At 35.0% G+C, this 14,744-nt stretch overlaps 1 protein-coding gene across 1 annotated transcript in view; it reads right to left on the reverse strand.

Moving 5' to 3' along the window:
• The window catches only part of LOC131507974 (disintegrin and metalloproteinase domain-containing protein 29-like), a 57,676-nt gene extending 50,856 nt beyond the window's left edge, over positions 1 to 6,820 (reverse strand). Inside the window, exons 1-3 of the mRNA XM_058723305.1 lie at positions 6,798 to 6,820; positions 4,380 to 4,474; positions 3,152 to 3,300 (exon numbers count right to left, since the gene is read on the reverse strand). Coding sequence (XP_058579288.1) covers positions 3,152 to 3,300; positions 4,380 to 4,474; positions 6,798 to 6,820 — 267 coding nt within the window. The remainder of the gene's footprint in view (positions 1 to 3,151; positions 3,301 to 4,379; positions 4,475 to 6,797) is intronic.
• Positions 6,821 to 14,744: the final 7,924 nt, after the last annotated feature.

Genomic DNA, 14,744 nt, shown 5'->3' on the forward strand with positions numbered 1-14,744 from the left:
AGAGAAAGACTCTCAAGCAGGCTCAGCACTGCCAGTGCAGAGCGCAATACAGGCCTCGAACCAACGAACCATGAGATCATAGTCTGAGCCAAAATCACAAGTCAGATGTTTAGATGACTGAGTCGGCCAGGCACTCCAGAAAATTTTCCTTTTATAAAGAGCTCCTTTCCCAAGTCAATCTTTATTTCAAAATATCAGTGCTATTAATTAATAAGCTTTGAATCCTGCTAATTAAAAAGGCTTTTGTTCTTAATATTCAAAAGTTGTCCCCTCTGCACTAATACAATTCCCATTATATGCTTAAAATGAGATTCACTTTCATTCTATAAAAGGAATTTCCCAATTGATTTTGCCTTTTTTTCTTAGTTTTTCCATTTATTTCTTAATTTTTTTTAATTTTAATACTTAATATATATACAATGGAATAAAACAGGCAAAACTTCCTGTCTACCCTAATGAAACATATGCTTTAGTATTGAAACCATGTATTAAGGGTAAAAATTTTGACTTTTCTTTATAAACCAAACAAAGGTGAGAGGTTAGTTCCATCGAGCTTGGCCATGAAGCAAACAGAACAGTTTTCAGAAGATTTTGTTTTAAAACTGTTTTTAAAAAAATGTCTAAGACTTTGAGTGCATTGAATTATTGTTTTTAATTTTGTTTAAAGTATAATATGCATGAAAAAATGAACATATCACAGAAATATAGATCAAAGGATTTTCGTAGTGAAATATGCCTATTTAACCAATATTGAGTTCAAGAATCCTAAAATTACCAAAATGCCAAAGACATATTTTATATTCCTCCTTTAAAAAAAATTTTCTTTAAGTTGGTTTATTTTGAGAGAGAGAGAGAGCATGAGCGTGTGCACAAGTAGGGGAGAGGCAAAGAGGGGGAGAGAGAGAATCCCAGAGTCTGACGCAGGGCTTGAATTCAACAAACCATGAGATCATGACCTGAGTCGAAGTCAGATACTTAAGTGACTGAGCCACCCAACCTCCCCTTTTCTTTCTCCTTGGAGAGTAGTCTCTATGCTGATTTCTAAGAGCATAAAGTAGTTTCACTTATTTTGTGACTCATATAACTGCAATTCTACAATATGCATTCTCTTGTGACTGGTTATTTCATTCATTTTGTTTGTAAAATTCATTCACATTTTTACATGATTTTACGTCATTCTTTCTCATTCCTGTATATTACTCCAGTATTTGAATATAGCACAAGTTGTTTACCCAGGCTACTGCTGATGGACTTTTGGTAGTTTCTAGTTTTTTGGCCATCGTAATTAGTTTGTCTATTAATGCTTTATTACATGTCATTCCGGAAAATATGGAAACATTTCCATTGGGCCTATAACTTGAATTGGATTGCTTAATCCGAATGTGTGCAATCAAACTTATTAAATACTTCAAAGCAATGTTCTAAGTGGAGGCAAAAATTTATGTATCTAACATCATATATGAGAGTTCTAATTAGTCCATATCCTTACTAACATTTGACAGTTCCAAAATTTTTATTTTAGTCATTTTGGTGTGTGTAATGTGGTATCAGTTTTAATTTGCAGTTTTGTTTCCATTTCCTTAACTATTAAAGTTAAGCACCTTCTCATGTTTATTGGCAATCAAGTGTCTGAGTTATATATAAAACTCTCCAACTATGATGAAAGCCATTAAGCTACACATATTAGAAATTCAGTGAACTCCAAGTAAAACAAACACAAAAAGTTCCATATGCAGACACATCATACTAAAACTTCTGAAAGCAAAGGTAATAGAGAAAACCTTGAAAGCAAAAAGAGAAAAATGACTTATCACATCTAAGGAAAGCACAGTAAGCTTGACAGCTGACTTCTCATCAAAAACAATAAAATTCAGAAGGTAGTGGAATGACATAGCATGCTGACAAAACAAAGGCAAATAAATATCCTACATCCGTCAAAGATACCCCTCAAAATCCAAGGATAAACAATGATGTCTTCAGCTTAAAAACAAAACAAGCAAAATAAAGCAAAACACACAAAAAAAGTGGAGAGAAATTATTTTCAGGATACCTGCCTTAGAAGAAATACCAAAATAAATTCTTTATACTGAAAGGAAATGATAGCATCAATAGTCATTTCCATGTGAAAAAAACAAAGAATACCACTAAAGGTAATTTTTTCAGATAATGATAAGTGTAGTTACATATTTTTCCCATCTCTTCCATGATTTAAAAATCATTTGCACAAAACATAAATAATAAAGTTGTATTGTTAGACCTATAACATAGAAATGTAATATATTTGACAATAGCAACATAAAAAAGAAGAGTAAGACTGACGTTGTGTTAGAATAAGGATAGACATCATTTAAAATATGCAGGAAACAATGAACAAAGCCAGAAATGGAAATAATGTTTATCAATTACCTGTTAGTACAAATGTGTGCTAACATTTTTATGGCCAGCAAACTAAAACTTAAGGTGTGGGGAGATTTATTGGGTTTATTTTCTATACTCATAAATTTGTTCTCTTCTTTCTTAAAATAAATCTGAACATGTTTGCTTTTCTTCCTCTGGTTGTTTCATTCACTTTTTAAAAAGGAAAATAAACATAAAACAAAGAAAGGAATTAACCAAATGGTAAATGGTTCCCAATCAGCAGGTAACTCTGCCTTCTTTCTCTGGGGACAGGGTCTGGAGGCAGGGGAGGGCCACTGTCAGCACTATCTCCATTACCTTTCTTGTCACTTGGAAGGGCCACTGGACATTGCCTTGATATTTATTGCTTTAGATCTCCCTCATATTATAAGTCTGAGGAAAACAACCCCTTTTCAAAAAAGACATATGGATCTTCATCATATGGATGCAGATATATTCTGGACCACATTCTGTGCTGTCTTTCACTTCACCAACATCATCCCAAAATGGTAGTCTGTATCTTAGCATTGAAGTGAGTCCAATTAAAGCCACTGAAGTGAGTCTAATGCACAGTAGAATGATCTCTTAAAAAGTGAATTCCTTTTTTCTCATGCTGACCTCTTCAATACAGATATCTTAGATATCACATTTTACATATGTAAAACCACACATACCACAGTGACCAATTTGGGGCATTTAATTCCCTGTTGCAACTTTGAGTTGCACTCTGTCCCATGGCCAAAAATCTCCCTACATTATTCATCATGGCTGTTACATCCCTTTTTATAACAACCCCTGCATGGGATCCTGTCCTGCACATAGACATCTTCTGGCCACTGATAAGATGTCCCATTGCACCATTCTGGAAAGCCACATTTATTGTGTTCATTTCTAAAATTTCATCTGATGGCATGAATTTGCAGTATTTGTAAAAAAAAAAAACAAACTCAAAAGCCCAATCAGCCTCAGGACTCCGTGCAGTTTGAAAGAACACATATCCTTTTCCCAATGTTATAAGGATCTGCAGTCAAGCTTCTCTCCTTCAACCACACTGTTCCCACTGTGCTTCCATAGAAAGATGTCCCCTGGATTTTAAGAGTTGTTCATGCATTCTTTTTATGCAATAGTGTTACAAAAATCAGCGTAACAGCATTTACTGAATCGACTGGTCTTTAACTTTGTTGGATATGTTACACACACTGTTTACTCATATGTACACATTTTTTCATCCTGTTTCATACTCAAATTATGATTGAGCTCATGAGTCACAGTGAATGCAAAATCTCTCAGATTGACCCCTTGGAAACTTTCAAATACACAATCAACCTGATGCTTACATATCCCTGCATGTAAGTGATACTCAAAGTAATGTTAAAATATTTATTTACAAAAAGATGAGCCACATTAGGATGCAGGTGAGAATTAAAGATGATTATCTTCCAAGTACAAAGATTCTTCCATAGTTGACTTTGTCATGTAGTCCATGGGATTTTCTTGACTCTAGATCACAACCCCAATTAAAACCACATCAATTGCCAATGAATCAAAATAAGAATTGCTATATTGGCTACAGTGCAGGTTTCCTCTTGCATCTATGAGATATTACTTTCTGAATAAAGAAATCAACTGTGGTCTACCACCACTGTCTGTTTAACAAGATATATGTGGTTCCACCATCCCTCATAAGAACTATATTTCAAAGAGGAATTATCCCTTTCTTAAAACTTCATTCGTTGTTCTTCTTCTGTTAAGCCACAGTTTGTGGGTAGAATTTTTGTCTCTTCACTGGCAATAGTATACACCAGATGTTTAAATGTAAAAAGCCTTTTGGGCTCGATTTCATAAGCAATATAATTTATCTATAACATTTCTCGAAGGCAACCAAAACAGGAGTTGAGGGCAACCAAGGGTTCCAGGTCCTTCGTCACATAACCACAATAGTAATCATTTTGGACAAAAGGCTAGTCCTTGAAAAAAAGAACCTTGATCTGTGTAAGTGAACACTGGGAGGTGTCTGGACAGCAAAAGTTTCTTGACTTTCAAATGGAGAACATGTCTCTGACCCCCAAAACACAGACTGTAAGAGTGCCAACATGGAGACTTCATTAAGCCCCTGCCCATTGCCTTTACCCTCAAGGGAATTACCACTTCTGGAGACCATGGTATTGGGAGCACCCAACCAAAGAGCACCCAGAAAGGACCAAAAACACCTCCTGCCAGAACGGGAGAATAATCTCACATGCACCAAGGTCTTATGGAGCAATCATACGGATCTATTGATGAAAACAAAAGAGGACAGGTCAGGAAACATCACTTTTCATCTTCTCCCTCTGAGCTGGCCATATACAGTGCTGATTTTTAAGGGTGTTTCTTTCGAAAGATTGAACTATCAGAGAAGAAACACTATAAAAATTAAAAGAAGTATAGAATGAAGATGATTATGAGCATACTGGAGTGGAGAAGAAAGAGAAGGGTGATTAGCAAGAGATAAAAGTGATTAGCGTTTGGCCCAAGACATCACTCAATGTATTGCCTTGGATATGTTCTTAACATTGGTGAAGCTGAATGATATTGGAAGAGTAGGAGAGAATGGTGATTAACTGGAGATTGATAATTATTAAATCTGAAAAATGAACACATATGGATTATTTTGCTGCTCTCTAATACATAAATATCTGTGAACATTTCCACCACTGACATTTAAACAAAAAGGCCTTGGGGAAAAGATGAACATAAATCTTAGTTTTCTGGGGATATTTCAATTTACATATGTTGACTTCACATAAATATTAATAGTTTTTCCTTTAAATTTCAAATGATAAATTACTTGGTCACACTACTCAAGAGATGTATATGCAAAAATTAATCATAAATTATATTACAAAATCTTTCATGGTGGTTCACATATACTATATGGCACAATTATGTATTTACTTGTTTTCCCCATGCTCTCTCTTCTAACCCTGTCAAACTGTAATGTGTTAATTGCAAAGAGTCAACTATTAGTATCCATTGTAATGCTTGGTTACTTCAAGTAATAATAAACAATGGTAGAATTTGAATGGGAAATATTTTGAGGTGTTAGATGTGTGTTACCAAACTGTGTTTATGATTAATTTTATTCTTTTTTTTTAAGTTTACTTATTTACTTTGGGAGGGGTGGGGAGGGGCAGAGAGAGTGAGAGAGAGAGAATCCCAAGCAGGCTCTGCACTGTCAGCAGTGAACTCACAAACAGGAGATAATGACCTGAGCTGAAGTCAAGACTCAGACACTCAACCCATTGAGCCACCCAGGCACCCCATATGATTGATTTTATTCTTAAGAAAAATCACATGTTTCATTTTACAATGAATATGTTTTGCTTTTGTAATTAGGAAAAAGTGTTTACTTTTTATTAAAAATAAAACCTATGATTCTCTCCTTCTGCCACAAAAAAAAAAAAAAAAAGAAAAAGAAAAAAGAACATGTTTCAAATCCTCTGGCCATATGAAATATAAAACAAATTAACTTAGTTAAGAAAAATTGGAGGGGTGCCTGGGTGGGTCAGTCGATAAGTGTCCTAATTCAGCTCAGGTCATGATCTCACAGTTCCTGAGTTCAAGCCCTGAACTAGGCTCTGTGCTGACAGCTTGGAGTATGAAGCCTGCTTTGGATTCTGCCTCCCTCTCTCTGCCCCTCCCCCACTCATGCACTGTCTCTTGCTCTCTCTCAAATATAAATCAACATTTAAAAAATTATATAAAAAAAAAGAAAAGTTGGAGATCGAGGGATAGTGTAGACAAACGGAAGTGTCTTTAAAACTGAAGAGAAAATTAATGAATCCAAAAAGGAGCGAGGGAAAGTTGGGGGAAGGTGTGGTTGTCTTTCTGGGGCAAAATCATTAAACTCTAGCATTTTTCAAATTGCAAGCTAACCTGCTCCAGAGATTGACTTTCAAATGCGTTTATCTCATATTTGTGAAAGTGAGAAATCTGGCACTGGCACAACATTAGCTGGAATATTCTCTCATTACATTCTTGCTTTGTGAAAGAATTAATAAAAGCCACAAAGTGGTGCAGACACTGTTACACCCTTGGGAAAAACAAATGAATGATATAGGCCTAGCATACAAATTTGGGCAGAGTAATTGGGATATGAATAGACTTGAAGGGCTTGTAAAATTGTGTTCAATATTTTACCTATGAGGTGCCTGTTTTATTTTTGTAGTGAAAGGTTCCACAGTCTTTATCAGGTTATAATGATATGTGATTACTTAAGGTAATGACTGTAAGAATCTCTAGCCCAGTTAAAAAAAAAAAAAAAAAAGAAAAGTCTGTTATGAGAGATCTAACACACCACTCAAAAATCACTTCTCATAGAAGGTGATATAAAAATGAAAGATGCCTGATTCAGCACCTACCATCTCCTGAATGCTTTATTCATGTCGGCTTACTTTTTATACCTTGATTCAGTGTGCCTTGACTTCTTCTCTCTCTGAAATCATTTTCCTGTCACTTCCTTTTATGAAAAGCAACAATTGCTTCTTTATTCTTCATGGAGAATTCCTTATTCCTACTTAATCCTACTAAAACTTATATCTCAACAATCTGAAGCCCTGCAGAGGGAGATTCCCATAGTCAGAATCCCCATATACCATACAGAGTAGACAGATCTGGTCATAATTTTCTTTGTTTACCAAAGCCACTTGCAAACCACTAAGCTTAGTAGCCATCTCACTAAATCACTATTTACTCTTTTTTTTTCAACGTTTTTTTTTTTTTTTTTTTTTTTTTAATTTTTGGGACAGAGAGAGACAGAGCATGAACGGGGGAGGGTCAGAGAGAGGGAGACACAGAATCGGAAACAGGCTCCAGGCTCCGAGCCATCAGCCCAGAGCCTGACGCGGGGCTCGAACTCACGGACCGCGAGATCGTGACCTGGCTGAAGTCGGACGCTTAACCGACTGCGCCACCCAGGCGCCCCACTATTTACTCTTTAAAAAACAACAACAACAACAACAACAACAACAAACTCTTACAGCTCAAGGAATTTTATCCCTGTTTTATAGATTTCTTCTCCACTATCTTATCCATATTCTGACTATGTTTAGCAAGCAAGTGGACAACGTATATAACATCTAGCTTATTCTACCTCCAAAACTCAATTTCATTGATCCCTAGCCATCAACCCATGGCCGTGACCTATATTATCACACTCTCAACTCTCCTGGTTCTTCCATCTTAAATAGCTTACCACGATTTTTATTTTTAATCTAAATTAACTCATCAAATTCATAGAGGACTTAAATAACTGCTCTTTCCATTCTATTGCACTGTTTTCAGGAACACATTATTTCCCCTTCCATTTTCACAGCCTTTTGTGGAGTCCATTAATCCAACCAACATTTTCCCAACTCCTCAACCTAAAATGAACTGATTCCTTCACTACTACAACAAACTGCCATCACTCCTGGGAAAATGTCATGCTATGTTTAGGAAGATGCTTAAAAGAAAGTAATGCAATCAGAATTAGAATGATACCTTGATACCCCAGTCAAAAGGTTGAAATTATGAATATTTATTTCAACAACTCTTATACATTAATACTTTGTCTTTTGTTGTCCACAAGTTTTTTAACTTCCTGAATTTCTAAATTTCTTCATTAATGCACAGAGTGCTGTGCTGAAACTCTACATTTTTTTTTGTCTTCACAACTTATTACTGTTGGCTTTTGATCATGGTTGTTTAAATGTTTAAACCAAGAATTCCTCATTACCCTTGTTTTAAATACAGGATTTAATATTTGTATTAAACTTTACTATCAGATTGTAGATAGGACAAAAGGACGTGCTTCAGGTAAACATCATCCTCATCATTAAGGTGACAAAGTACCTGGTTTACCCAAGTACTTTCCAAGTACTAATGGGTAGGCACCATACAAAATGCCAAGAACACATAAAAATAACTCAAGATCATGAGCCAGAATCTTTGTCCTCATTAATTATTGTATTTGATGACTCCAGAAACCAAAGCTTCTGAAGCAGTATAACGTTTGCATTAGTAAGTGTAATAATGACACAGTATAGTGACTTCAAATTACGCTGCTAGATTTTCTATGCATCTTGTATAAATGCTTTTTCCTTCCAACAGTTTCTTCAAATTCATCAATATCTGTACTCTAATTACCACCACCCTCTTATTCTCATTCATAGCCTAAATCAGTGTTTTCTAAACTAACTCCTCCTAAAACACATTTTTGTCCATCTCAACAAACTAAAATACAACTGAGTAAGATACATTAAATGGCATGAATCCTAAACGGGATGTCACCACTTGGCAAGAAAGAATACTGTTGTATGTGTGTATGTGTGCATGTGTTCATATATTCATATATGCACAAATATATTCATGCATGCATATATTCATGCATGACCAAATACTAGATGCTTCTCTCCTTCACAGCTAAACTTCTTACATAACTTAGCAGAAGAAAAATTAGTGAGGTTTTCATGATCCCTTCCAACTATAGTCCTTACACTTAGTTTGTCTCACCAATCTTATGGACAAAGATTTTTATTGGAGACCTCACATGGCAAAGGGAAATATAAATATCTTCCCCTGTGCCTCTCATTTGATTAAGATCAAGATTTAGCTGCTTAGCAACAAGACTTTCTCAGTTTCACACACCATGGCAACTGGCTAAAGTCCCTCCCAATTGTGACTTCACCACCCCCATCCAAGCTTTACTTCTTTTTTTTTTTTTTAATTTTTTTTTCAACGTTTTTTATTTATTTTTGGGACAGAGAGAGACAGAGCATGAACGGGGGAGGGGCAGAGAGAGAGGGAGACACAGATTCGGAAACAGGCTCCAGGCTCCGAGCCATCAGCCCAGAGCCTGACGCGGGGCTCGAACTCACGGACCGCGAGATCGTGACCTGGCTGAAGTCGGACGCTTAACCGACTGTGCCACCCAGGCGCCCCCCAAGCTTTACTTCTAATTTCTTCTCAATATGAATAAATCCAACTAACTTTCTTACCCTCATCTTATATGCTTATTTAAGAACTTCAGTTTAGTACTTTCACTCATACTGTTCTCCTATTCCCAGATTGTTTCCTTAAGATTAAATCATATCATAAAACACTGGAAGGTCTAGAAAAAAAGTTTGCCCCCACTATTAAACTTTCTCTAAAGAAAACAGGCATCAATAATCTTCTCTACTTTTCTTTTTACTCTCAAACAATATTTCAGAGACATTAGGTATCTGCACACAAATATGCTTCATCTCTAAGGAGAACTGTTGAATTGTCAGCAAGAAAAACCAAAAATAAAATTCAGAAGAGAGGCGAACAAAAAAATAGTGTGGGAATAAATTTAATAGGTAAATGGACTTGCTAGCAGTTAAAAATGCTAATCTGGGAAGTCTACATTTAGCAATTTGGTTGGATAAATCACAGAAACAAGTTTAGCTATGTCTTATCTTTGAGGGTTTAGCTTTGAGACAGAGAGGAGGTTTTCTCTGGTATTCTCTGCCAGTATGATTTGAGAACCTCAGAAATATTCTGGGTTCAGTTCCAAACTGCCACAATAAAGAAAATATCCTTTACTATTCCATCTAAATAAGTATGGACGTATACCTTTTCCATAAGTGGAGTTTCTCATTTTTCCATAGCTTTGGTCACAACCAGTCTGCAAAGGGACAAAATTTGACCAAGAGGGTTTTTAATCTTTTCAGCTTAATTTAAGCCTCTATAGGAACATTCAATTTACCTGGATATTAGATGGGTAGGAGGGATACATGTATGGGAATAGCAATATGCATTGTGTGAAAAATTTGGCTTTATCAAATTTTCTATACACTCTAGTCTTAATCAGATAGATAAGATGAAGGGTTAATTTGACTAACTTTAATTGCATGGATTTCTTTTCATAGTTTACTTTTATTTCATCTTGCAAGCCTTTAGCCAGGTATAAAAGATGTATTAGTTGTTTTTTGTTTTGGTGACCAATAAATAGTTGAGAACTATTCATTTGTTTAAGATTATTTTAGCCATTGATGTTATATGTGTCTGATGAGTCTCTAACGTTTAATTTGTTTCATTTTTGGAGGAGGACAGTTATAGAAATTGTGTATCACATATTTTAATCTAGAAAATTTAGGCCAGAGTAAAACCTTGATATGCAGAGATAAAATCTAGTGTCTCAGATCACTCCTGATAAGTAACTATATTTGGCTTTTAATAAATGTGAGAAACTGAGGACATTGCATAAGTACTTACAAAGACCACCTGTCCATATACAGAACACATGTTTATATGATAAACACAAGAAGTTCTTTTGATTAGTTAAGGGGTATATTGGAGGAGTTTTACACTGAGGAGACAAAAATGTATGCTTATGCCTACAGTAAGGAACAATTATCTACATTTAATAGATCTGACTCAGAAGGAAAAAATTAATCTTGGGGAAGTTGAACAAATCATGCAATGGTTTTGTATGGTTTTATAAAAAAATAGTTGGGCTCTAATTTCTATAATTAGTTTCTTCTCCCTTTATTTTCTGATGTCTTTGGATCTCTTTGTGGATATTGGAAATATTAGTCATCAGATAACTTTAGGGATACACACACACACGTGCACACACACACACACACACACACACCACCTCTTTTTTATCCATCCATCCATTGATGGACACTTAGGTTGCTTACATGTTTAGCTTTTTATAAGTAATGTTGCAATGAACACTGGAATGCAGATACCTCTTTAACATAATGTTTTCCTTTCCTTTGGATAAATACAAGTGTGCCTCAGAAATATTCTGGGTTCAGTTCCAAACTGCCACAATAAAGAAAATATCACAATAGATCAAAAATGAATTTTTTAGTTTCTGGTACATATTATGTTTATACTATCCTACACTCTATTTAAAGTATATAGGAGCATCAAGTCTAAACAAACAATGTACATACCTTATTTTAAAAATACTATATTGCTAAAAAACGCTAACCATCATATGAGTTTTCAGTGAGTCATAATCCTTTTATTGGTGGAGGATCTTACCTCAGTGCTCATGGCTGCCGACTGATCAGGGTGGTAGTTGCTGAAGGCTGGGGTGGCTGTGGCAATTTCTTAAAATAAGACAGCAATGAAGTTTTCAACACCAATCGACTCTTCCTTTCACAAACAATTTCTCTATAGAATGCAATGTTGCATGAAAGCATTTTATCCACAAGAGCTTCTTTCAAAATTGTACTCAATCCTTTCAAACCCTGCTACTGCTTTATCAACGATGTTTATGTAATATTCTAAGCCCTTTGTTGTTATTTTAATAATCTTCACACTGTCTTCACCAGAAGTAGGTTCCATCTTAACAAACCACTTTCTTCATTCATCCATAAGAAGCAATTCCTTATCTGTTAATGTTTTATCATGAGATCACAACAAGTCAAATATTATAATAATGAAAAAGTTTGAAATATTGTGAGAGTTACCAAAAATGTGACACAAAACATGAAGTGAACATATGCTGTTGGAAAAATGGTGCCAATATTCTTGCTTGACTCAAGGTTGTCACAAACCTTCAATTTGTAAAACATGGAATATATACAAAATGCAATAAAGCAATGTGCAATAAAACAAGACATGCCTGCATCTGAAAGTGAATTGCTAAATGATAGTTCTATTTCAATTTTTTGAAGAACTTTTCTACTGTTTTCCATGGTGCCTACCCTCAATTTATATTCCCACCAATAGTCACATCAAAATGCTGACCTTGATGAAATAATTTTTGTATCTATTGAGATATAATTTTCTCAGGTACTCTGTTAATATCAATCATAAAGATTTTTTTTGAGTCAGAAATACTTTAAAAATTTGATCACAATGATACATTATTGTTTATAAAAACATGTTGAAATTTATTTGCCATAGAAACATTTTAAGAATATTAGATCTACTCTCATAAAATAAATTGCTTTGAAAATTTTGCCCTTGTCAGGTTTGCGAATTAAGATAACCCAAAACTTATAAAAAGAGTTTGAGCCATTCCTTTTTGTCTCCAAAGTTCTTGAAAAATATTTTTTGGAAGATTTCTCTGAAAAAATTATATTTATGGAAGATTTCACTGAAAAGTTATCTGGGACTGGCTGAGTCTTTGAACGCTAATTCAATCTCTTTAGTATTTATTTCTACTGTTGGGCTGGTAATTTAGATTGTTCAATAAACTTGTTTAATTGTCTAAACTGCCAAGTTTATTGGTAAAAAACTTCCTATTTTTTTTCATTACACATGCCCTTTGCAATACCCATTTTCATTTCTGCTCATGGTAACCTGTATTTTCTTGCTTTTACTTTTTTACTCAGTCAAATGAAGGTTTTATAATGTTTTAATTCATTTAATCAAATTTTATCTTTGCTGATTTTCTCCATTGTGCATTTGTTTTAGTTTCATTGACTCTTTCTCCTAGTTTTGTTATGACTTCTAATTGCCATAGATCTAAAGTGTGGTTATTTTCCCAGTTTTTTGAGATGGAAAGTTAAATCAATGTATCTTCACTTTTTGTTGTTGTTGTTGTTAACATAGGTATATGACTACATTTTCCCTAAAAGACTGCTTTAGGTTAAATACTATGTAACTTAATATATTGTAGTTATTTGTATTTCAGTTCAAAATATTTCCTAATTTTTGTTTTGAATCTTCATTGACATATAGATTATCAAAAATATATATAAGGTAGGATATTATATTGTGATTTATTAATAAGAAAAATGTTTGGTCATCATCCATCCTTTTCGGCAGAGCTCCTAAACCCTTAAATCTCCCAAATTAAGAAAGCAATACAGTTGTCTTTTGTTACATTAATGAGGCTACTTTTGGAAACCACTTAAGGATGGTGGTCGGCTGCCAGTGGAGCCAACAATGTGATTAGAGAGTTAGAACTTCCAGTCTCACCTTGTCCCCCACCATCACGTCTGTAGAGGAGAGAGGATCTGGAGATTGAGTTCAGTTACCAAAATGAATCATGCCTAGGTAATAAAGCCTCCATAAAACTCCAAAAGGACAGGGTTTGGAGAGCTTCTGGATTGTGAATGAATGGTGAGACCTGGAGAGAGTAACATTCCCGAGAAGAACATTCCTTTTCCCTTCCTACATACCTTGCCCCGTGCATCCCTTCCATCTATCCCTTTCTGGATTATATCCTTTTATAATAAAACCATAAGACAATCAGTAAAAAGTTTCTCTGAGTTCTGTAAGCAACTCTAGCAAATTAAACCCAAGGAGATGGTCATTATAACCTCCAAATTATAGCTGGTCTGTCAGAAGTACAGATGACAAACGAGGGGACAAGCAGTCTTATCGGCCTGAGCCCTTAACCTGTGTCACCTGGAGCTATCTCTCAGGAGACAGTGTTAGGATTGAGTTAAACTGTAGAATACCCAGATGGTGTAAGAGAATTATTTGATGGTGTGGGGGTACCACGGTTCTACCTTAGAACTGGGTGCAAAATCTTGGTTGGTAACCAGACGTGAGAACAGTGTCACAATTGTCCCAGGTAATTGGAATTTTTCCTGTTATCTTTAATGTGATTGACTTGTAGATTAAATATATAAGGTTTAGGAAACGACTCTTCTTGATTAAAACCATATGAAATTTGTTGGGACTTTCTGGCCCACCATAAGGTAGCTTTTGGTAATAGTTTATGTGTGGATGAATCAAAGTCAATTTAGCCATTTTGAGTTTAGTATTTCTTTTCTTTATATATATAATAGATCCAGTTTGTTAATTTTATACCGAAAATCTTATTCAGCAGATTTGCTGTTTATCTTTTTTATCACTATTAAGAGAATTGGGTTAAAATTTTCCCTCTTGTTTATTGTGGATTTCTCTACCTCCATATTTCTCCTTATATCTTTGTTTTTTATTTGTCTTTTAAACTTTAAGAGAGAGAGAGAGAGAGAGAGCGCGCACCTGTGCAAGTGAGGGAAGGGCTTGGGGGGAGGGAGAGAGAATCTCTCCGGAGCTGGACACGGGGCTTGATCTCATGACTATGAGATCATGCCATAAGCCAAAGCCAAGAGTCAGACACTTAATCAACTGAGCCACCCAGATGTCCCCCCCCCCTTATATATTTGAAGTTATATTAGTGGGTGCTCACATATTAAGGACATCCTATCTCCTAATGATTTGCCTTTGATCATTACAAAATATCCCCCTTTATTTCTAGTAATGCTTTTTTCCCCAGTCTTCATTATCAAATAAGAGAATTAACACTAAATTAATTTGGTTAATCTTGCATAAAAAATTATTTTTCAAGTTTTTACACCCTCTAGGTCTTTATTTTTAAATTGTGTTTTTAGTAAACAGCATAC

This window comes from Neofelis nebulosa, chromosome 3 (genome assembly GCF_028018385.1).
Source record: "Neofelis nebulosa isolate mNeoNeb1 chromosome 3, mNeoNeb1.pri, whole genome shotgun sequence".
Taxonomy (NCBI): Eukaryota; Metazoa; Chordata; class Mammalia; order Carnivora; family Felidae; genus Neofelis; species Neofelis nebulosa.